The sequence below is a fragment of the Heptranchias perlo genome, chromosome 2, assembly GCF_035084215.1.
Source record: "Heptranchias perlo isolate sHepPer1 chromosome 2, sHepPer1.hap1, whole genome shotgun sequence".
Classification (NCBI taxonomy): Eukaryota; Metazoa; Chordata; class Chondrichthyes; order Hexanchiformes; family Hexanchidae; genus Heptranchias; species Heptranchias perlo.
Window position 1 is genome coordinate 136839834 of NC_090326.1, and position 23637 is coordinate 136863470.

The 23637-nt window shown below is 40.4% G+C and overlaps 1 protein-coding gene across 2 annotated transcripts in view; it reads left to right on the top strand.

Annotated features, from left to right (window-relative positions):
* zeb1b (zinc finger E-box binding homeobox 1b) overlaps nucleotides 1-23107 on the top strand; it is a 150061-nt gene extending 126954 nt beyond the window's left edge. For both annotated transcript variants that reach the window (XM_068007446.1, XM_068007455.1), the window contains 4 exons: nucleotides 7916-8024; nucleotides 14617-16391; nucleotides 16657-16837; nucleotides 20925-23107. In XM_068007446.1, the coding sequence (XP_067863547.1) occupies nucleotides 7916-8024; nucleotides 14617-16391; nucleotides 16657-16837; nucleotides 20925-21433 (2574 nt within the window). In that variant the 3' untranslated portion in view covers nucleotides 21434-23107. The remainder of the gene's footprint in view (nucleotides 1-7915; nucleotides 8025-14616; nucleotides 16392-16656; nucleotides 16838-20924) is intronic.
* Nucleotides 23108-23637: the final 530 nt, after the last annotated feature.

Consider the following 23637-nt stretch of genomic DNA (forward strand, 5'->3'; position numbering starts at 1 on the left):
TTTGCACGCTAACCTCTTATGTGGGACTTTATCAAAAGCTCTTCTGAAAATCCAAATAAACCACATCCACTGGTGTTCTCCCTTATCTATTCTACCAGTTACATCCTCAAAACTCCAGTAGGTTTGTCTAACACTAATACCCTTTCATAAATCCATGTTGACTTTGTCTAATCCTGTTGATATTTTCTAAGTGTCCTGTTATCACATCCTTTATAATAGACTCTAGCATTTTCCCTACTACTGATGTTAGGCTCACCGGTCTGTAGTTCCCTGTTTTCTCTCTCCCTTTTTTAAATAGTGGGGTTACATTTGCCACCCTCCAATCTCAGGAACTATTCCATAATCTATAGAACTTTGGAAGATGACAACCAATGCATCCACTATTTCCATGGCTACCTCTTAGTACTCTGGGATGCAGATTATCAGGCCCTGGGGATTTATTGGCTTTCAGACCAATTAATTTCTCCAGCACTTTTTTTTTACTAATACTAATTTCCTTTAATTCCTCCTTCTCACTGGACCCTTGGTTCCCTAGCATTTCTGGGAAGTTATTTGTGTCCTCTTCCGCGAAGACAGAACCAAAGTATTTGTTTAATTGCTCTGCCATTTCCTTGTTCCCCATTATAAATTCTCCCATTTTTGACTGCAAGGGACCTACATTTGTCTTCACTCTTTTTCTTTTTACATACTTGTAGAAGCTTTTGCAGTCCACTTTTATGTTCCTTGCAAGTTTTCTCTCATACTTTTTTTATTCCCCTCTTAATCAATTTCTTGGTCCTTTTTTGCTGAATTTTTGCTCCCAATTCTCAGGCTTGCTACTTTTTCTGGCAAGTTTACATGACCCCTTTTTGGATCTAATACTATCGTTAATTTCTTTTGTTAGACATGGTTGGGCCGCTTTTCCTTTTGTGTTTTTGCGCCAGAAAGGAATGTATAACTGTTGCAATTCATGCATTTGTTCCTTAAATGTTAGCCATTGCTTATCCACCGTCATGCCTTTTAATGAAACTTCCTAATTTATCATAGCCAACTCATTCCTTATACCTTCGTAGTTTCCTTTGTTTAGATTTAGGACCCTTGTTTCGGATTGGACTACTTCACTTTCCATCTTAATGAAGAATTCTATCATGTTCTGGTCACTCTTCCCTAAAGGACCTTGCACAACAAGATTATTAATTAACCCCTTCTCATTGCACAATACCCAATCTAGGATAGCCTGTTCTCTAGTTGGCTCCTCAATGACTGGTCTAAAAAAACATCTCGTACACAGTCCAGGAATTCATCCTCCACAGTATATTTGCTAATTTGGTTTGGCCAGCCTATATGTAGATTAAAGCCACCCATGATTACTGTAGTACCAGTGTTACATGCATCTCTAATTTCCTGTTTGATGCTGTCCCCTACATTACCACTACTGTTTGGAGGCCTATAGACAACTCCCACCAGTGTTTTCTGCCCTTGGTGCTTCTTAACCCCACCCAGACTGATTCTACATCTTGATTTTCTGAGCTAATATCCTTTCTCACTATTGCTCTGATTTCATCCTTTACTAACAATGCCATCCACCTCCTTTTCCTTTTTTGCCTGTCCTTCCTAAATATCGAATACCCTTGGATATTCAGCTCTCAGCCTTAGGAACATAGGAACAGGAGTAGGTCATTCAGCCCCTCGTGCCTGCTCCACCATTTGATAAGATCATGGCTGATCTGTGATCTAACGTCAAGCCTTGGTCACCCTGCAGCCATGTCTCCGTAATCGCAATTAATATCATATCCATTTACATTTATTTGCGCTGTTAATTTGTTTACCTCATTACGAATGCTTTGTGCATTCGGATACACTGCCTTTAGATCTGTCTTTTTAACATATCTTAAACATTTTTTTTGTACTATGGCCCTATTTGTCTTATTACTGTTTTTTCTTACCTGGACCCCATTTGTTAGTGCACTCTTTTGTTTGTACACTCTGTCCCTTCTTAACACAACCTGGTTATCCTTACCTCGATCACTTCCCTGCCCTGCTTCTTTGTCTTTTCTCTTTAGCATTCTAGATTTCTCTCCAACGGGACCCTTATCCCCCCACCCCAACCTTATTTAGTTTAAAGCCCTATGTACCTCCTTAAGTATTCGATTCGCTGGAACTCTGGTCCCAACATGGTTCAGGTGTAGTCCGTCCCAGCGGAACAGCTCTCTCTTTCCCCAGTACTGGTGCCAGTGCCCCACGACTCGAAACCCACTTCTCCCATACCAATCTTTGAGCCACACATTCATCTCCCTGATCCTATTGACCTTATGCCAATTTGCTCGTGGCTCATTAAATTAAAAAGCAGAACCACAAAGGTAATAATCTCTGGATTTTTACCTTTGTGGTTCTGCTTTTTAATTTAGTCCCTAGCTGCTCAAACTCTCTCAGCAGAACCTTTTTCTTAGGCACCAACGACATAGGTAGGACTATGTGGACCACGACAACTGGATCCTCCCCCACCCACTCCAAGTTCTTCTCCAGCCAGGTTGCTTTATGGTGGTGTGCTGTGGAATATAGAATTCTACATGGAAGAATCTAATACCTAATGTCAAATTAATCTTAATTGAGCTATCAAGGTCGGTCTTCTGAGTTAAATTAATTTTGCAAGTCACTGCTTTCATTGAGTGTTCTCTTTGCCTGATATTGACTGTTGCCTTTGTATAACTCGCACAGAGGAGGAGGTTTCAACTCCTTCGTTTTACAGTCTTGTTAGAATTCCTAATTGGGTAGAGGAAATGGGAAGTATAGGAAAAACTACTTGCAGTATGAAGATTCCTTCTCCCATCACCACTGACTTCAAGTAAGGTTAATAATTAGCTGACGTGCTTACCTTGTAAAAGATGTCTCCCAGTTTAAAAGGCCCTTTTCCTTCCCTCTGGAGATCTGTGGTTTGGATGTACTAACTCAGGGAACTGCTCAGTTGATAATTACACAAGTGTCAGTGCAGCTCTGTGGAGAATCCATCAGATTAGCATTAGGGTCGGAAAGGATTCTGATCTGCAGAATTCCTATGGAGCTGCTTATTGATGATCATATCTTATGCCAGCTGAACAGCTCCCTGCAGACTGGAGAGATGGAAAATGGCAGGTCTCCATGGGAAAGAGAAAAGATAAAAATAACTTGCATTTATAAGGCATATCTTGCGTGGAACACTCTGAGCACTTTACAAGAGGGAGAGAAGGCCCCCACAAATGAGATAGGAATGGTGGTAGATGAACTGATGGTACAGTCGGCCAGCTTTCAAGGAGGCCTTTGAAGGAAGGGAGAAAGATAGTAAGATGAAGTGCTTTTGGGGGAGCTCGAAAGAGGAAGTTCATAATGGCTGAAAGATTGGCTCCCAGTTATGGGAATGAAGTATGAGCAGTGATGTTGAGTCGGAGGAGTGAAGGGACTAGACTGCGACATATGGTTGGAGAAAATCACTGAGATAAGGTGAAGCGAGATCATGGAGGAATTTGAAAAGGAGAACAAGGACCTTGAAATCTATATACTGAGGAAAAGACAGAAAGTGGAGCTTGACCAAGACGGGGACAATGGTTAGGCACAGGACTTTGTGCGACGCAGAGCAGCAGAATACCAGAAGTTTGAGAAGAAGTGGAAGTTGTTGAAGAGAACATTTGAGAAATCCATGACAAGATGTAGGCATGGATCGGAGTTTCAATTGGAGAGGGAGAGAGGCAGGAGTGAAAGTGAACAATGTTGCAGAGATTGTTGAATGCAGTCTTGATGACTGATCCTTTTTCTGTAACCTCAATGTGTATTGAAAGTACCCTCCCATATGCATACCTGCACACAGACACAGGGTTAGATTTTCCTCTCAAACAGCCCAACTTTGAACAGTACAGAGAAAGGGAAAATAGAGTGGAGAGGTCTTCTATCAAAACTGCCCCAAAAAATGCCCATAGATATTTTCCTGTCTTCAGGTTCAACAGACACTGTAGCTGCACTCCCCGCCACGTGTAAATGAAAGCAGGTCAGCATGACCCAGTTCTCCCCAGTATTTTGTTTTGTTGTTGCCCTTTTCCTGTCGCCAAGAAACACCAGCACAATAAAAGTGGCAGTGTTGGGACTAGTAGTGTCCCAGCGGTGGGATAGTACAATGGGGGCCATCGTTGAAGCTTTGCTGTGAATCTGCAGGTCTTTTAAGGGCTGTAACAAATTGAATACCTGAGCCAAGTGATATTTGTTGTATTAAAGTTAAGTGCATAATTAAACATTTCAGCAAGTTTTTGGGAAGTAATGGATTTCCCTTTAGGAATTTCCTTCTCTGTTTTGAGGAAGAGGAAACGGTGGGTCAGGAAAGTCTGACATCAGAGGCTGTCAAAATCCAACCTGTAGATATCAGACTGAGGAGGTGAGCTTCCCACCAGATATGATATGCGAATTATGCCAGCTGTTAGCCAGAGTTGCAGCCTCTTTCTACTAGAACACAGCATTGTCAGTGGTTAGGGTGACTACAGCTCTGCTTTTATTTCTATGCTACTGATTCATTTCAGGCAGCCTCACCTGACTTCAGTCATCAATGGGCAGTGCACCATTGCACTCAACAGATTACTGATCCCCTATTCAGGCATCTCTTTTCCTATCTTTCCCCATGTACCACCAAAACAGAGAGTGAGCACTCAACATTTATTGAGTGACTAAATTCCCATAAGTCGAGGGTGCCATTAATTGGACTCATTAAAGGCTCCACCTGACCTATCCCTAAATTACTTCAATAAGAAGGGTTTTCATCCTCTAAAGGTACAGCTTGTATGGAATGACAATCACCTATTTCTACATGTTAATACATATTATCCTGGAAGCTGCTGTGATTTTTTTTTGCCTAATGGCAAACCATGGTACCTGGATTACTCCACCAAGGCGATATTTCTGGGTGGTTGCTTGGAGACCAGCTTTCTCTCGACTCTAGCCTGTACAGCAGCTACTTAAGGTAATCGAAATACTTAAGTACTATGGCCCCAAATTTTAACTCCTGGCCAGTTTTCAGCTGGTGCATGGCAATGTGAGTTAGAAATTCACCAATTGCTCCAGAAATGAGGCCTGGGATATATTAACTCCCAGGCCTGATGTAAATCATGCTGCCAACTTCCCACCCATTCCAGCCCAGACACAGTATAAAATCGCACAGCCTGGTGGGTAGGTAGCAGGATCGACTGCCAAAGCCGTTCTGCAGCAGTCTCGCGATCGGGAAGAGGGTCAAGTCTGTAGGTGGGGAGTCCTAAGCTTTCATGCTGCTCCTGGCTCCACAAGGGAAGTTTTTTTTTTAAAAAAAGGTTTAAAATTTTAATTTTTTTTTTATTGGGCCTCTTCTGGCTTCTGTCCTCTTCTTCCTGGTAGGAAATTCATTGAGGCTTCCTGCTCAGGCCGCTGAATTAAAATTGCAGTCCGTTCCCAATGATGTCATCACAACCCGACATGCATGTGTTAAAAAGAATCCTGTCAGCTTTGAGTCGGTGTATTTGGCGCCTGCTTAATTGAGCAGGTTAAAATCAGAAACCATCAGCTCCCAGCATTTTTTAATTCATTCTTGGGATGTGGGTGTCACTAGCAAGGCCAGAATTTACTGCCCATCCCTAGTTGACATTGTGAAGGTGGTGGTGAGCTGCCTTCTTGAACCGCTGCAGTCCACGCACTGAAGGTGCTCCCACAATCCTGTTAGGTAGGGAGTTCCAGGATTTTGACCCAGCGACAATGAAGGAATGGCGATATATGTCCAAGTCAGAATGGTGTGTGACTTGTAGGCGGACTTGGAGGTGATGGTGTTCCCATGTACCGGCTGCCCTTGTCCTCCAAGATGGTGGAGATCGTGGGTTTGGGAGGTGCAGCTGAAGAAGCCTTGGTGAGTTGCTGCAGTGCATCCTGTAGATAGTACACACTGCAGGCACAGTACGCCGATGGTAGAGGGAGTGGCTGTTTAAGCCAGTGAATGGGGATCCCATCAAGCGGACTGCATTGTCTTGGATGGTGTCGAGCTTCTTGAGCTTTGTTGGAGCTGCACCCATCTCGGCAAGTGATGAGTATTCCATCACACTCCTGACTTGTGCCTTGTAGGTGATAGGCTTCTGGAAGTCAGGAGGTAAGCAACTTGCCACAGATATGGAGAAAAGGCGGGAAAGTGGAGTTGAGGTAAAAAAATCAGATCAACCATGATCTCGTTAAATGGCGGAGCAGGCTTGAAGCGTCAAATGGCCTACTCATGCTCCTATCTCAGCCTCTGAGTTTATATAGCAAGTCCAGTTCAGTTTCTGGTTAATGGCGATCCCCCAGGATGTTGATGGTGTGGGACTCAGCAACGGTCATGCCAATGAATGTCATGGGGAGGTGGTTATGCTCTTTTGTTGGAGATGGTCATTGCCTGACACTTGTGTGGCGCTAATGTTACTTGCCACTTATCAGCCCAAGACTGGATGTTGTCCAGGTCTTGCTGCATGCGGGCACAGACTGCTTCGTTATCTGAGGGGTTGCGAATGGAATTGAACATTGTGCAATCATCAGTGAACAGCCCCACTTCTGACCTGATGGAGGGAAGGTCATTGATGAAGCAGCTGAAGATAGTTGGGCCTAAAACGCTGCCCTGAGGAACTTCTGCATCGATGTCCTGGGGCTGAGATGATTGGCCTCCAACGACCACAACCATCTTCCTTTGTGCCAGGTATGACTCCAGCCACTGGAGAGCTTTCCCCGAGTCCCATTGACTTCAATTTTACTAGGGCTCCTTGGTGCCACGCTCGGTCGAATGTTGCCTTGATGTCACGGGCAGTTACACTCCCCTCTTCTGGAATTCAGCTCTTGTGTCCGTGTTTGGACCAAGGCTGTAATGAGGTCTGGAGCTGAGCATCGGTGAGCAGGTTATTGGTGAATATGTGCCACTTGATAGCACTGTTGACTACTCCTTCCATCACTTTGTTGATGATTGGGAGTAGGATGATGGGGTGGTAATTGGTCAGGGTGGATTTGTTCTGCTTTTTGTGTCTCTAGGATAGATAAGTCACCTGGATGATTTTAACTTCAAACCCACCTGGTTCTTGCCGGGCAGGTAGGGTTAAAATTGCCCTTGTGATTTGTTTGCAAGATAATTAAAAGTAGACCATTACCAAGTTACTCAATACAAATTTTTTAATCATGGAGTAACTGGCTTTAAAGCTGCAAATAGTTCCATCAGATCAATGTTACATGAGCCAGCAGTTAAACATGCAAAACAAAAGTTTACACTTTAAGATCCTGTCCAGTGGTCATGCAGTGGACAGTGTTAGCATTTATCTCCGGTTTCTCCCACCTCACTGGCACTTTACTAACAATAGGCTTGATTGAAATAGCTCTGCCTAGTTATATCTAGCTAGATGATGATACAATAACCAGCTGGTCCAAGGGATATGGGCCCAAAGGCGGGTATATGGAGTTAGATCACAAATCAGCCATGATCTTATCAAATAGCGGAGCAGGCACGAGGGGCAGAATGGCCTACTCCTGTTCCTATGTTACTACGATCCTCTCTCCAGAATTTCTTTTCAGATTCTAATTTTAAATTCTAATGATAAGCAGATCACTTAACTGTAAAGCTAACTGGTTACTGTACCAGCAAATCATTTCCTGTATATTCAGGTGGCTGGGGAAAGGCACAGCATTGGCACATCAATCAGAATTCAAATGTTGGTGAGGGAGAGAAACAGCTGAAGATCATAACATATACTGCATCATATAGTGTATTATAATTTTGCAGTAAATTTTTCACATGACCAGTGGCACATGACATTTGAGTGGTATAATCTTCTAACTTATCTAAAACCAGAATAAAAATAATTTTTTGTACATGACTGCTGTTCTTCTGGTAGCTATGTAACCTTTTTTAGAAAATGTAACAATAGATTATTTTTCTTTTTCAAAAAAGCGCCACGTTGTAACACAGACGGGTGGGAACCGGAAATTCAAGTGCACTGAATGTGGAAAAGCATTTAAATACAAGCATCATCTAAAGGAGCACTTACGCATCCACAGTGGTAAGTACAGATGTTTTTTTTGGTGCCTTAGTGCTTCAAATAGATGGCGAAAGAGGAGGTTTCTTTTAAGACATGCTTTATATCTTCCAAATATCAAATCAAACATATCCATGTATTTGCCTGATTAGTTGTTTTCCTGTGCTCTCTTCCCTACTTCTCGCGACCCCCTTCCCCCTTCCACCCCCCCCCCCCCTTTCCACGACACTTCAGAGTGGCAGTTGACTTCCTTCAGAAATACTTAATGCTGTAATGATTCTTCTCTTTAAGAAAAAGAGATTGACGATTAGGAGGATAAGTACATATGTAAATGATCTAGAACACTATAGTTGTAGCCATGTTGTGATGATGCAAATCATCTGTGAAGTGCAAGGAGGTCGAGTTGAATTTAAGTTTTTATATTTGATTGATATCCTCGAGTTTTTCTTTGATTACTTTTGGAGATTAGAGATAAATGTCAGTTTTTCACCCCTTGAAAGATTTACCATTGGAGCATTTCTGGTATTGTAAATTATACACAATCTGAAGGACTAGCATCAATTGGCCAAATGGCTTTTTGTCATTCCTGACTTAAGTTTTAGCTTTAACCAAAACTTGGCAGCAGACAAAGGTTGCTTATATCTGTAACTTCAAGTGGAAGAAGTAAATTTTCCTCACGCCACTGTAAAGTGCCTGAGCCATTTTACTATGTTAAAGGTTCTACATAAATGCAAGTTGTCATAACTTTCTGGCATTTAGCAGATGTCTCTATGGGTGAGGAATATCCATGAACATATACTAAGTTTCTTTTTTTTGTGATATATCTCTACGCACCCACCCCCCATTTCTCCCCAGCAAATCTCAACTTGCATTAAAAACCTACCCAGAGACAAATCCTTTTTTCAGCTGTTCAACAGGAAAATCCCCATTTTTCTATTCCCAGATCAATTAGTGATGAATAATGTCATAATTTTGACTTTTGCAACAGCTTTGGTGTTGCGATACACATGCAGATTGTATTCAAATTGAATGTACTCCGGTATTCAAGTTATACATATCCTGTAAAAGAACATTTTGTTTGAAAACAGGGCAGAGTTGTTTGACACAAGTACACCTGCACTAGACGTTAGTCTTCGGAATTGTTTCTGCTTTCCAAATCTAAAAAGCATTTCAGGCCAGAGATTTTGCTAATGCAGGAGAACATCATATTTTTCCATGGGACTTAAAGGCATCATTCGAGGTGGCGCCATTGTTGCTTTAAGTGAGCAGAAAGCATTTGACATTTCTATGATCTTACTGTTTTTGTGCCATAAGAACAACATAAGAAATTGGAGCAGGAGTCGGCCATACAGCCTCTCGAGCCTGCTCTGCCATTCAATTAGATCATGGGTGATCTTCGACCTCAACTCCACTTTCCCACCTGATCCCCATATCCCTTGATTCCCTTGAGTCCAAAAATCTATCGATCTCAGCCTTGAATATACTCAACGACTGAGCATCCACAGTCCTTTTGGGTAGAGAATTCCAAAGATTCACAACCCTCTGAGTGAAGAAATTTCTCCTCATCTCAGTCCTAAATGGCTGACCCATTATCCTGAGACTATGCCCCCTAGTTGTAGACTCTCTGACCAGGGGAAACAGCCTCTCAGCATCTACTCTGTCAAGCCCGCTCAGAATCTTATGTTTCAATAATATCACCTCTCATTCTTCTAAACTCCAGAGAGTATAGGCCCATTCTACTCAATCTCTCCTCACAGGACAACCCACTTATCCCAGGAATCAATCTAGTGAACCTTCGTTGCACTGGCTCTAAGGCAAGTATATCCTTCCTTGGGTAAGGAGACCAAAACTGTACACAGTACTCCAGGTGTGGTCTCACCAAAGCCCTGTACAATTGCAGCAAGACTTCCTTACTCTTGTACTCTAACCCCCTTGCAATGAAGTCCAACGTATCATAAAACCTGAAAGTCTGGTGGTGCCACCTGTCTTAACCCAACCAATACAATTATTAATTTGAGACTGATCCTTCTGAAATACTTAGTCATTGACTTCATGACTCATCCATTTTTTGCATTTTCTCTAATTCGGTCTCTTTCAGCTGAATTATTTAAAGATATTTTACATATTACTGACTAAGAAAGCTCCTTGGACTATGTCGATTGGGGTGGGAGGAAGGAGAAGCAGTATGAGAATATTACTGCCTTTAGGCCCTCATTCTTTGATACTGCATGCACAGATCTTTTGACAAGTTTAGTATCCAAACACCACCAATTTTTAGTATCGTTATCTACTATGTCTGAGGTTTCAGATTATGGCTCAATCCTTGATGTATTAAAATTGCCCCCTTCAATTGGTTTATTTTTCCTTTGTTTCTTCTTTCATCCACCTTTTACAGCCCATCATAACATTGGTTTGGAAGATCTGAAATTACTCAGTTAGTTAAGACTCTGTGGCTGGAACTTTAAATTTCAGCAGGGTATAAAACGGGTGATAACAGATCGGCTGCCCGTTTTACAATCCTGCCGAAGTTGAAAGTACCAACATATGTAGCTACATAGAATTACATACAATGTACAGCACAAAAACAGGCCACTCAGCCCAACTGGTCTGTGCCGGTGTTTATGCTCCACACTAGCCCCCACCCACCCTTCTTCATCTAACCCAATGTAACTAAGCCATACAGATCAAAAAAATTCCAGGTTCAGTCCCTTGTCTGTACTGTGCTAGCTGATCTTAGCTGGAGCAGCAGTTGCAGAAATAAAAATTGCCTACAGTGCATGTGAGCTAGTCTGGACAATGGAAAAATCAAGCAGGAAATCCCTCCCTGATTGATAATTAGTTGTCCTTGCGTGAATGTCAGTTGAGGACAGAATCGAGCTTTCCTGAGGTGTCCTCGGTCAAATAGTCCGCTGATATTTACTAAGTACTGGAAAGGTGCCAGTCCTTGTGGAACTGTACTCCGGCATGAGTCAGCACCTTCAAGAGCAGAGGGATGAGAGAAAAAAAAATTGCAACAAAAATTGGTTTGAAAGGATTTAAGTACATTTTCGTTAGCTTTGGCTAGAGTTTATGAACTTTTGTCTCAAGAGTGAGTTATTGGAAATCTGCACAGGAGAAACCAAGGAATTGTATGCAGCAGGAGAGCATACTCACAGATTTATGGGGTAAAATTTATAAAACAGCAAATAGATCAAATTTACATTAGTCCACACTTATGAAGGTTGAGGTTTTGTTGGTAGATATTATATAAACTGCTAAACTGTTGAGAAATGCACTATTCATGATCTTCAAGTGGAAGCATACTTGACAGCCCAGAGTATCACGTCACCATGAACATCTTGGATAAAGCTGTTGGGGTTCCATTACAAGGCAAATTTCCTGTTTAGGGAATTGGCTGAGGAAATGGCAGCAAAACCTGAAATTTATTTGGAATGACCATGCATGGCCAATTCTGAAAGTAAAAGGAAATCAACCGTCAAAGACAAAATGGTTTTCTTTAGAGATACAAATGAAGGTTATACCAGATCTTTGCTACCTAGAAGAGAATACCAGAGGGGAAATAGATAGAACTTTGGCCTGTGGGATTCCCAATTGTAATGGAACATGTTAGTGACTAATGTTTTTTGATTGTGAAATCTTCCTACCAGGCAGCTTCTCTCTCTGATAGTTGTTCATTACTTTGCCAAGTCAGATGGCAGGCTGTATTAGACCAGGAAAGTTGTCTCACTCCTATTTAATTCTTGGAGCAGCAAATGAATTAACTAGGTTCTGATCCTTATACTGTCTTACTCTGGCATTCCCTCTCAAAAGTGTCGGTTCAGTTCTTTCAAAATAAGACTCGAGACCAGAGCTTGATTTGCAGATTTATTTATTTAATGCCTCTTAAGAATTTTTCACCATTTTATAGAGAATGGTGTCAAGTGTTGAGGTTTGTGAAAGGGGCAAAGCATTTTGGTTTAGTTAGTACCTCCTGAATCAGAAGATTGGTGGTTTAAAGTCCCACTCCAGGAACTGTCAGTCTCTGCTATGTGCTGTAGTGTAGTATTGAGGGATTGTTGCATTGTTGAAGGTGCTGTCCTTCAGACAAGACGTCCACTGTTCTGATGCTTTAGGTGGATGTGAAAAATCCCGTGACACTTTGAAGACAAGCTGAAAGTTCTTTGTCCTGGCCAACATTTCCTCCCTCAAACAATATTACTAAAAATAGATTAACTCTGGTCAGTCATCTATTTTCTGTTTGTGGGATCTTGATGTATAGAAAATGGTTACCAACCATAAATCAATGCATTTCAAAGTAATTGTCTGTGAAATGCTTTGAAACATTTCAAAAGGATGTGATAAAGCTTTCTTTTTCCCTCCATTGAATCTCTTGAACTGTCTAGTCAATCAGACATCTTTGAAGTTCTAACATCCTATACCACTAGGACTAAAGATTTGTGTAAACCTAGTGTTTGCTGAGTTGGCCTCTGAAATGTATACATTTTTATTGTATGCTGGCAGATGACAATCGTCAGATAAAATAAAGAAATTAGTGCACATGAGCTTTGGTCATCTGGTCATGTAATGCCTGGAAGGGCTCTGGCCTCTTTGTAAGCTGGTCACATTGTTATTAAAGGCTATTTGGTGGACGTCATCCAAAAGTTACACTTTTCAAAGTATCGTCCTTTAGATTGGCCTCAACATCAAACCATAGTTAACCCATTCCCCTCCTCCCCTTTGATAGTGTTATGGTGTTGCAATTTGGTGTCTCTTCTCGCCCACCACCATTCTTCATTTATGTTTGGAGCAATTTGCAGTTTTCATATGTGGAACCATGAGCCTTTATGATCTGACACGCTCAAACCTTTACTTGCCATGAATGGGAATAGCATGCTGCAGGATTAATGAGCACCGTTTTTTAAAAATCAAGATACTTAACACTGGAGGTTGCACAGTTGTTGACCATGCACTTGTGACCTGTCCAGTAAGTAGAAAACACAATGCTGTCAGGCTAAAATTACACGTTGATCTTACTTACAAGCATTAAGATTACACAGAAGTAAAAGAATACCTGTAAAAACAACAAAAATTGTTTCAGTCTACAAGAATTTCAAAAGCTTCTTCAAGAGCATATTTCTCACAGTACAGTAAACTGAAACTTCCAGTTAAGATGTTTGAATGGGAGAGAAGCAAATGCTACTGCCTTCTGCATGGAGTTCAAACATATCCTGTACACACAATCAAAACTGAACTAAAGATATGGCAAATAGCTTGCAGTATATATTTCCTTATTAAACAGTCAGCATGGAGAACTGCCAAACAAACCAGATCGAAGACACAGTGGTGTGAAATGCTCATTTATGCTCATGTTAATGAGCAACTGCAACATCTGCTTTACCCAAGTATTGCTAATGCTTTAAACAGTGCACAACCAAACACCTCTTCAGATCAGAGCTCATTTCAGTGACTCAGCCATTACAAATTACGAATGACGAATGCATCTGTAAGCTTGCATTCTTTTGACACCTATTGGCAACGGAAACCATTCTCCTGTCTGATTCGGAATCTACAAAAAAAATTAATTGACCGTACAAGGATTAATAATTTTGATTAGCCAGAATTCAAAATCGGTGGAGGCTTCAACTCCCTGCACTACCCAGTGTACAATACTATGAGCTTTTCCAAGAGAGATTGCTAGCCAAAGTACATTTTAAATTTGCAGTATTGGACTATCTTAAAAATTTCATAGGAAAAAATATAATAGATGTTTTATGATCTGAAGTAGCAAGCAGCTTTCCGTAACATACTGTATTTTGCTAACCGTATAGAAGATAAACGAGGAAGAAAAGTACAGTAGTTTACCTACATTCACTGTTGCCTTGCTCATTCTTCAAATATAACTCATCTTCCGCATACCTTGCACTCATACTGCTCCCGCTTCCCATGCTAATTTTTATTGTTTGATTTTATTGTTCAGACAATTTATTTATTTTGCTGCGTAATCACAGCCTACACTGCAGCCTGCCTCTATCAAAAAGAATTGGAGACTCTTGTGTTGGCAGGGTTTTATGCTATTTGGAAAAGATGAAGCCCTATCTTAGAGGTTGGTAGTGAATAAGTTACATTCAAAGAATGAGTAAGAGTATGCTCCAAATAGGTTCTAAATTTTTTAACCTTTTATTTCCTTTGGAAAATTTGTATGGTAGATAATTTTCTCTTATTTTCTAATTTTATGTTTTTCTGCCCTTTCTATCTCTACTGCCATTATGCTGTGTTCCATCAACTACTGGCCCAGCTATATTTCTAACACCAGTGTTCTATCACGAGCATATTTGGTTTCAAAGCACATTTAGAGGCATGTAGCAGTGAAAGGGTGAATTATTAAGTATGATTTGCATCTTCTCTAGTCCCATCATTTTGGATTTTTTGGGAACACCTCATTCTAATAGCTACACTGTAAATTGTTGCTTATAGAGACGAGCAGACAATTTTCATATTGGTACATGAGCTTCTGTCTTTGACATGTCTATTTCAGCAAAAAAATGTTTTATTTCATAACCATTATTTAATTTAAAATGAAGAAATATCTGAAATGTGTTGTTACTTTCTTCTCTCCCTTCTTCTTTTCCCCTTCAAGGAGAGAAGCCATATGAATGCCCTAACTGCAAGAAACGTTTTTCCCACTCAGGCTCTTACAGTTCACACATCAGTAGTAAGAAGTGCATTGGTCTTATATCACTTAATGGTAGAGCACGTTCAGGAATCAAGACACCTCAAGGCACTTCTCCATCCCTTTCTCCATCAACCAATAGTCCTGCTAGAACACAACTTCGTCATAAGCTAGAGAACAATAAGCCCTTACAAGAACAGCCTACCGTAAACCAAATCAAAACTGAGCCTGTGGATTATGAGTACAAAACTATGGTCGTGACTTCTGCTATCAACTGTGCAAGCTCTTTCCAAAATGGGGGTTTTAGTGGCAGTAACCCTCTCCAGGTCACAACTTCACCTCAGGGTGTGGTTCAGGCTGTTGTATTGCCAACTGTAGGCCTGGTCTCTCCTATTAGTATCAATCTAAGTGACATTCAGAATGTTCTTAAGGTTGCAGTATTAGAAAACAATCATGTCACTCTCCCTTCCAAAGAACCAGGAACAGTCTCTTCTGCATCAGTACAACAAAACAGTCATTCCCTCATTTCATCAATCAGTCTTCCTTTGATTGATCAGGATGGAACAACCAAAATCATCATCAACTACAGCTTAGAGCCAAGCCAACTCCAAGCTGTGCCACAAAATTTAAAGAAGGAGAATCCTAATTCTGTAGACCGTTGTACAAATGAAAAGCCACCAGAAGACCTCACAGTCAAATCTGAGAAAACTGAGACCAGTGTAGAAGGAGTTGGTAACACATGCCTGCTTTGTAATGAATGTCCTGGTGGACTAAATGCACTTCATGAGCTAAAGCACTATCAATTAAAAACTGAAGCTCATTCAGGAGAAACCAGTATTAAGATCCCTGAAAACCTCGCCGGAACTTCTGTATCAACAGATGAGAACGTCTCTTCAGATCAAGAGCCATTGAAGAATCTGTTGTCACTTCTGAAGGCATATTATGCATTGAATGCACAACCAGTATCAGAGGAATTGGCAAAGATTTCAGTTGCTGTAAACCTACCATTAGAAAAAGTGAAAAAGTGGTTTGAGAAAATGCAAACTGGTCAGATTCCAGTCCAGCCATCTTGTCCCTCTTCCCCCACACCAAGCAACGAGGAGGTTAAACCAAAACTACTCGTCAGTCATGCAAATTCATCACCTGTTTGTGATCTACAAGGCAACACCACAAATTCAGAAGCTCTTGATAAGCTGACTGAATCTCAAATTACTAATAGGCCACTTAATGTGACGGCGGATCTTTCAAGGAGTAATACTCCCTCTCCATCACCACTGAATCTATCTTCTGCATCTTCTAGAAATTCACAAAGCTATCTTAACACACCTGATAGCAACCAAGAGGATTTACAGTTAGAACCTCTTGATCTATCACTTCCAAGGCAGCAAAAAGAGGGACTTGAAAGGCCCACAATAACCAGTGTTTACCACAGCAGTGTTCATTATGTTCAAGAGGAACCCTTAAACTTGTCTTGTTTAAAGAAAGAACAAATAGAAAATGACAGTATTATTGAAGGAAACTCAACAAGTGCCAAACCTATAACTGTTGCAATCCCCACAGTCACCACCCAACTACCCACAGTTGTTGCCATTTCAAGCCAAAACAGTGTTCCATGCCTCAGAGCCCTCGGTACAATAAAGCAGGCCAGCTTCATTCCACAGGTGACCTACATACACAAATCAACCAATTCAAATAGACCTGAACCACAACAGAAACCAACTCAAACCAATGGAAATCATCCAGTAAGTATGCTTTCCTTAGTTGACTATGATTTGTAAAAGACCCGTGTATGCATAGTTGGCTTTTTAAGGAAAGTGGATTCTTGGCTTACAGAAAATCTTCCTATTTTGTAATGCTTATAGTTAGTGGAAGACTTTATCTTTGTAAGCTCTTTCCTCTATGTAGAATTGTGAAGTAAATCAATAATTAAGAAGGGTGCAACTGTAATAGTACAATATGATTTAGATTATCTAAAAGCACATAACAAAGGTGGTTGTATTCCTAAAGGAGGAAAAACAAGAGATGAGTTCGGGAGGTGTGCCCAATACCGATGATCAGAATGATTCAGACTCAACGCCTCCACGTAAGAAAATCAAAAAGACCGAGAATGGAATGTATGCCTGTGATTTGTGTGATAAAATATTTCAGAAGAGCAGCTCTCTTCTGAGACACAAGTATGAGCACACAGGTAAGAAAGATAACCATGTATTGTACTTCTATAGCACATTGTGCCATTTGTGTTTCGAATTGCAAAAACTACATTTTATATCTTTTATTATGGTGCTCTGTTTGCTTTGCTGCATACTTAGTACATTAAATAAGAAGGATCCTTGATAGTGCAAATTCTTAATTTTCCATTGGAAGGAATGAGTTAAACATTTTTTGTTCATAAAAACCAAAAAAGAAGTATTGTAATGTCCTATCACTTTTGCTTGGTGTTTTAAATCAAAAAAGCTATTAGAATCCTGTGAAGTTGAAGTTTCAGGTGTGGGCCCTTCATCAGAACTGGGAATCCCAGTTCTGGTGAAGAGTCAACACCTGACAGGTCAATGGTCTGTTGTGTCCACAGATGCTGGCTGACTGACCTGAGTGGTTTCAGCATTTTCTATTTTTGCTTCATATTTTCAGCATCTGCAAGTTTTTTTGTTTTGAAATCCTTGTAAAAATGAGTGTGCACTTTAACATACAACTGTTATTTTTTTTCAAAAAAAATAATGTATGGGAGATTACTTAATGATGAGCTGTTGAGTATGGAATATCAATGAGGTAAACTTGTGAGTACTGTGTTCACGAGAGTTGTCCCTTCGAATTCATGATTGGGATAAACGGCTTTCTATAAATATTAATACAGTTATGTGAAAAGGTTCCACCTTTCTTCCCATTATTTTGTCACTCATTTTCAAACTCTTGCTAGCAGGGGTTAATGTTAGAAGTATGGGCAAGTTCTGGGCAATTGCACGGTGCATTTGTTCTACAGAGTGTGCTCACGTGCCACTAATGTCTCCACAGTTTTTGAAATAATCAGAACGTAATGCTACACATTTCTCTGCCTAATACATCTCTACTCAGAAGTCCACATCAGTGAGTTTTTGTTTTAAGCAGAACATACAAGTAGGTTGGCTTCAATCATCCTTATGAAAGAAAGAGAAAGAACTTGCATTTATATAGCACCTTTCATGACCGCTTGACATCCCAAAGCGCTTTACAGCCAATGAAGTATTTTTTTGAAGTGTAGTCACTGTTGTTTGGCCAGAGAACTTTGCAAATTGGAATGTGCAGGGTAGTGGGACTAATTGGACAGCTCTTGCAAAGAGCCAGCATAGGCATGATGGGCTGAATGGCCTCCTTCTGTGGTGTATGATTCTAACTTAGCAAAGGAAGGAGCTGGCAGCATTATCATGTCCTACAGATGACCTGTCATGCATCATAACAAATATGTTTGTTATCATTGTGTGTTGGTAAGCTGAATATGATGCCGCACAGTAGCAGATATAGTAAAAGTTAAGATTTATATCTTAGTGGGAAGGTAATTTCAGGCTGCAATATTTTAAAAAGCAAATCAAAGACTATTGCTGTACCTATTTTTTGGATTTGCTTTTCTTTTCGACTCCCTTCCAATTCTCTGGCATTTTTATTTTAAATATTTATAAAGTGTTACAGAATTCTCTTGCCCACTTAATTTTTTTCCATTTGTGAGGCTAAAAACTTAATTATTATTGCATTAATAACCTTGGCAACCTATTTGACCCCAAGCTGCGCTTCTGACCCCATGTCTTCATCACAAAGACTGCCTACTTCTACCTCTAGCTTCACCCACTTCTGCGCCTGCCTCAGCCCATCTGCTGCTGAATCCCTCATGCATGCCTTTGTCACCTCCACACTTGACTATTCCTATGCTTTCCTGGCCGGGCTCCCATCCTCCATAAATCAGCTCATCCAAAACTCTGCCGTCTGTATTCTGCCCCACTCACGCATTGCTCCTGTTTTTGCTGATCTGCATCGGCTCCTGCTTCCCCTATACCTCCAATTTAAAATTCTCATCCCTGTGTTTAAATCCCTTCATGACCTTGCCCCTCCCTATGTCCGTCACCTCCTCAATTCATACAACAATCCTCCCCCAACGCCAACTTCTAGAACTCTCTGATACTCTAACTCTGGCCTGGTGGATCCCTCTTGCCCTTTGCCCCACCATTGGTGGCCATGCCTTCAGCTGTCTCGGCTCCACACTCTCTAATTCCATCCCCAAACCCCTGCACCTTTCAACTTCCCTCTCCTTCTTTAAGACCCTCTTCAAAACCCACCATTTTGATCAATATTTTGGTCACCCCTCCTAATATCTCTTTCTTTAGCTCGGTGTCCATTTTTTTTTGTCTGATTATACCTCTGTGAACTACCAAGGGACATTTTTCTATATTAAAGGTACTGTATGTTGAGCTTATGTGGTTACTCACTTGAAAATATAATCATATTTAAGAAGTCTCCCGTGGTAGTTTGCAGCAGATAGCATAGTACTCTGTATATGCTTCCTGTACTGAGCAGATGCTCCCACTTTGCCACTCGTTCTGGCCTTGCAATTTTCTTTTGAGATCTGTCATGGAAGGTATGGGTCTGCAAGGACTCAAAAGCAGGTTTCTAGGCCTGTGACCCTGAGATTGAACTGGTGCAACTACCACCAGTAGAACAGTATTTTATGGTTTTGAATGACAAATGTTTGGGGTTAGGGCAAATGTGCCACCACTGGAGTACTGTGTGCAGTTCTGGTCGCCACACTACAGGAAGGATGTGATCGCTTTGGAGAGGGTGCAGAGGAGATTCACCAGGATGTTACCAGGGCTGGAGCGCTTCAGCTATGAAGAGAGACTGGGAAGATTGGGTTCGTTTTCCTGGGAGCAGAGGAGGCTGAGGGGGGACATGATTGAGGTGTACAAAATTATGAGGGGCACAGATAGGATGGATACTAAGGAGCTTTTTCCCTTCGTTGAGGGTTCTATAACAAGGGGGCATAGATTCAAGGTAAAAGGCAGGAGGTTTAGAGGGGATTTGAGAAAGAACCTTTTCACCCAGAGGGTGGTTGGAGTCTGGAACTCACTGCCTGAAAGGGTTGTGGAGGCAGGAACCCTCACAATATTCAAGAAGCATTTGGATGAGCACTTGAAATGCCATAGCATACAAGGCTACGGACCAAATGCTGGAATATGGGATTAGAGTAGACAGGGCTTGATGGCCGGCGCGGACACGATGGGCCGAAGGGCCTCTATCCGTGCTGTATAACTCTATGACTCTATGACACTGCAGGTTGTTTGTTAATCATGGATGCCCTCAATATGCAGGGCTGTGTTACGAGGTTGAGGGGCCCCCTGAAGGACTGCTTTATGGTTCTCTCCCTTGCCCATAAACATTAAGATCCCTGCCAACCAAGCTGTGCTATGCTACAATGTTAAATTTGGGGGAGGGTAGGTGTACAACTCTGGATTTCCCCTCTGCCAGTATCATTGCAGGGGTCTACCCTAGGAAGGGGAATCCTATCTGCATTTTTCATCCCCAAGGATTTTGGTCATGTTTGTATAATCTGTGTATAATGTATACAGGCATTTCTTGTGTCTCACTTAAGTACAGGTGGGGTTATGCAAATTTCATGATTGGTTCATATGCAAATTTCTTCTAACAATCTTTACAAAAAAAAACAAGTTATTTGGAATTAATGTAGAGAAACCCTTAACACACAATACTTACTAGCACAGAAAATCACAATGCCTGTAAACTTTGACTTCAAAAGTAATCTTAGCAATCAGACTTGAAAGAAACAGAATATTTCATTCTGGATTCTACCACCACCCCCCAAGCACTGCTAGTGAGATGACATGTTATTGAGCCCTCCTTGGGCCACCAGTCAGCTATCTTATCTTCTACCTTCCCTTCTTCAAATTAGCTTAAAAAAATACAAAATATTTAACCTTGAGGTCAAACTTCTCACTGATATCCTGATTGGCTGAAATAAAACTGGTTGACAGCCAATTGGAGTCACAGTTTAAACAAAATGGGTTCCAGCTCTGTAAGATGTTTTTGAAGTAAATGACAAAATCGAAAATGCAGAAGGAAGACATACAAACGTGAAGTTTCTGGAATTATATTTTTAAAAAATTTATATTGCAGTAATCAAACTGCTCAATACAACATTATAACTGTAAAAGTGACTGAGCTTTGTGAGATCAATGTCTTAATTTTTTTTTGTTTTAAGCAAGCTTTGCTTATTTCTAATATGTTCATTTGGACAGGTAAGCGACCTCATCAGTGTGGGATTTGCAAGAAAGCGTTCAAACACAAACATCATTTGATTGAGCACACGCGACTGCACTCTGGGGAGAAACCTTACCAGTGCGATAAATGTGGCAAGCGTTTCTCACATTCAGGCTCCTACTCGCAGCACATGAACCACCGCTACTCATACTGTAAACGAGAAGCTGAAGAACGCGAGGGAACAGAGCAAGAAGAGACTGGGCCTGACTCATTGAACAACAGTGAGTATACAGACAACAGGACCTCTCCATCCCACATGGACTCAGATGACAAGGACAGCACTGCAAGAGAAGATGAAAGTGAAAAGGAGGAGGAAGAGAAGGAAAGTGACGAAATGCAAGATAATTGTGCAGAGGAAATGAGAGAGGAATCAGAAGAAGAAGCAGAAGGAGAAGCCAATAGAACAGACCTGATCAGTGATGTGGAACAGGAAAATACAGTAAATAGTCTGAAGGCTTTGGAAGCTAACTCAGCAGAAAAAATGTAATGAATACTTGATCAGGAATATAAATTGGAGAAGAAATGTTCTGCGATTAGTGTTGTACCATGTTTAAAAAAAATTCCAGAAACACACTCTATATTACTGTGTTTTCTCTTCACTACTGTGTAGAAACCCTGGTGTGCCTGAACCTCAACAATTAACAATTTACCACATGAACTGTCAAGATATTAGGAATGATGTTTGTATTAAAAATGCAAAAAAAAGTTGCAAGTGATAAATTGCATAAACTGACTGACTGTCTTGATTCAAAAGGCAAACCAACAGGTTTTAAAAGAATTTGCTACCAGTCATTCTGCATTATCTGTTTACCTGTGTTGCTCTTCATTTTGCCATTCATGTATCCTATTAACTTCAACACTGTACAGCTGGGAGAGATTTCTATGAAAGTTTCTATTGCAAATGAAAGTATCAATTGTAGATTTATAATACTACAACTCTCTACTCCATTGCTGAATCTCAACATTTCATTGGTTTGAAAGGATGTGAAAATTTCTGCACTACAGAATTCCCTTTATACTTGTATCTAACATACTCCTAAGTATTATTGTCTACCTTTATCAGTATCGCACTAGAAGGTAGTTATTGATGACATTAGTTGACCTTATTTTAGTGTGTAAATTCATTTGAAGCATAATGTTAGCCTTAAAGCAGCTACTAGAAAAATAAAACTGAGAAGGATGTGGTAAGACTTGTAGTTAGATGTATAGCGGCCTGTTGCCAAGTCTTCAAAGTAAGAACTAACAGTATTAGTGTTGGAGAGAAGAGAAGTCAGTGTTTTAGAGTGACGAGTGTTAAGTAGGTAAGTGAGGATTATGGTATGGAGCTTTGTATCCCCCTGGCCTTATGCAAGTGCCATTTACAAAACAGTATTATGGAAATGTGGCTCTCGCCAGCCCTTAGCTTTGGTGCAAATTATTAACAGTGTTAGCTGATTTTATTTCAGTATTATTTTAATTCAAATTATGATAACTTTTTAGTTTCCTATGTTTGTGCAAATTTTGTACTGTATGTCCTTGAACCTGGCAGTATTAATACCCTACTTACTGACACGTGTACCTTTTAGTTTTAGAAAACTTTTATATTTATGTGTCTTATTTTTATATTTCTTTATTGTTATTTATTACACAATGTAGTGTATAATACTGTAGTTTGTATTAATACAATAATATATTTTAGTAAGAAAAATGATTTGGAAGGTTGATAAGAATTCAAAGCAGAAATACAATTGGTTCTCTTGCAATGAGATGTTGTTTAACAGTGTTATGTAACAATACTACTTGCCTTGGACTGTAGAATTAGAGTATCAAATGGGAATGTATAAATTTTACATTCAGAATCCAGTTATTTGCCCTGCCACACTTTTAATACATTGGGCTACTGAATTTCAAATATAATGTTATACAGCATGGTATTTTTGCAGTTTTGTTTGAGATTACTGTGTAACCATGAAACTGTATTACTGTCCTCAATGAGCCAAATTACAAAGTCATGCGCAGTGTTGGGAACAACATAACATTTTTTGCTTTGTGCCAATTTGTTTTAGTATTCCTCTACATCTGATACAATCCAGAAGTTTTTTTTTAATTGCCTAGTTACATGATAGTCATTTTCTAGTTTTATACCAGACTCCCCATCTCACAATAAAATGCATCAACAAACTGTCTGAAGTGACTTCACTGCTGTGTATTAATTCTGTTCCAGAGATACTACAGACATATGTGCATTACTCAAGTTTTTAACTAATTTGTAACTTGAAATCATGGATTTCTGATTAGATTCATCTTGTACAAAAGATATCCCAAACACATTTGTCATTTTATTAAATTACTGAATAATTTGCATGTTTCATGAAATCATCTTGCTGTTCATTGGAATGAGTGTTCAAAATTCCCTGAACGTATGTTAACAATATTTTAATCAGTAAATGTTTATTGTGACTTGGTGACCGTTTGTCAGTTAGGTTGGATTTTCCAGCAATCAGTTACTTTATTGCTAGTGTTCACTGGTGTCTGTTGGTTTGATGTATATAGGGATAGAATTCTTTTATTTTTCTCTCCAGCTGAAGTAACAACTGTAGCCAACAGGGTAAGTTACCTGCTTGCTTGTCCGTGCTATTACCATTTTGAATGGCCACCAGAAAGTGTGTGTATGGGGTTTGGGGACGGTTCCTGCACTCAGTACCACTCACA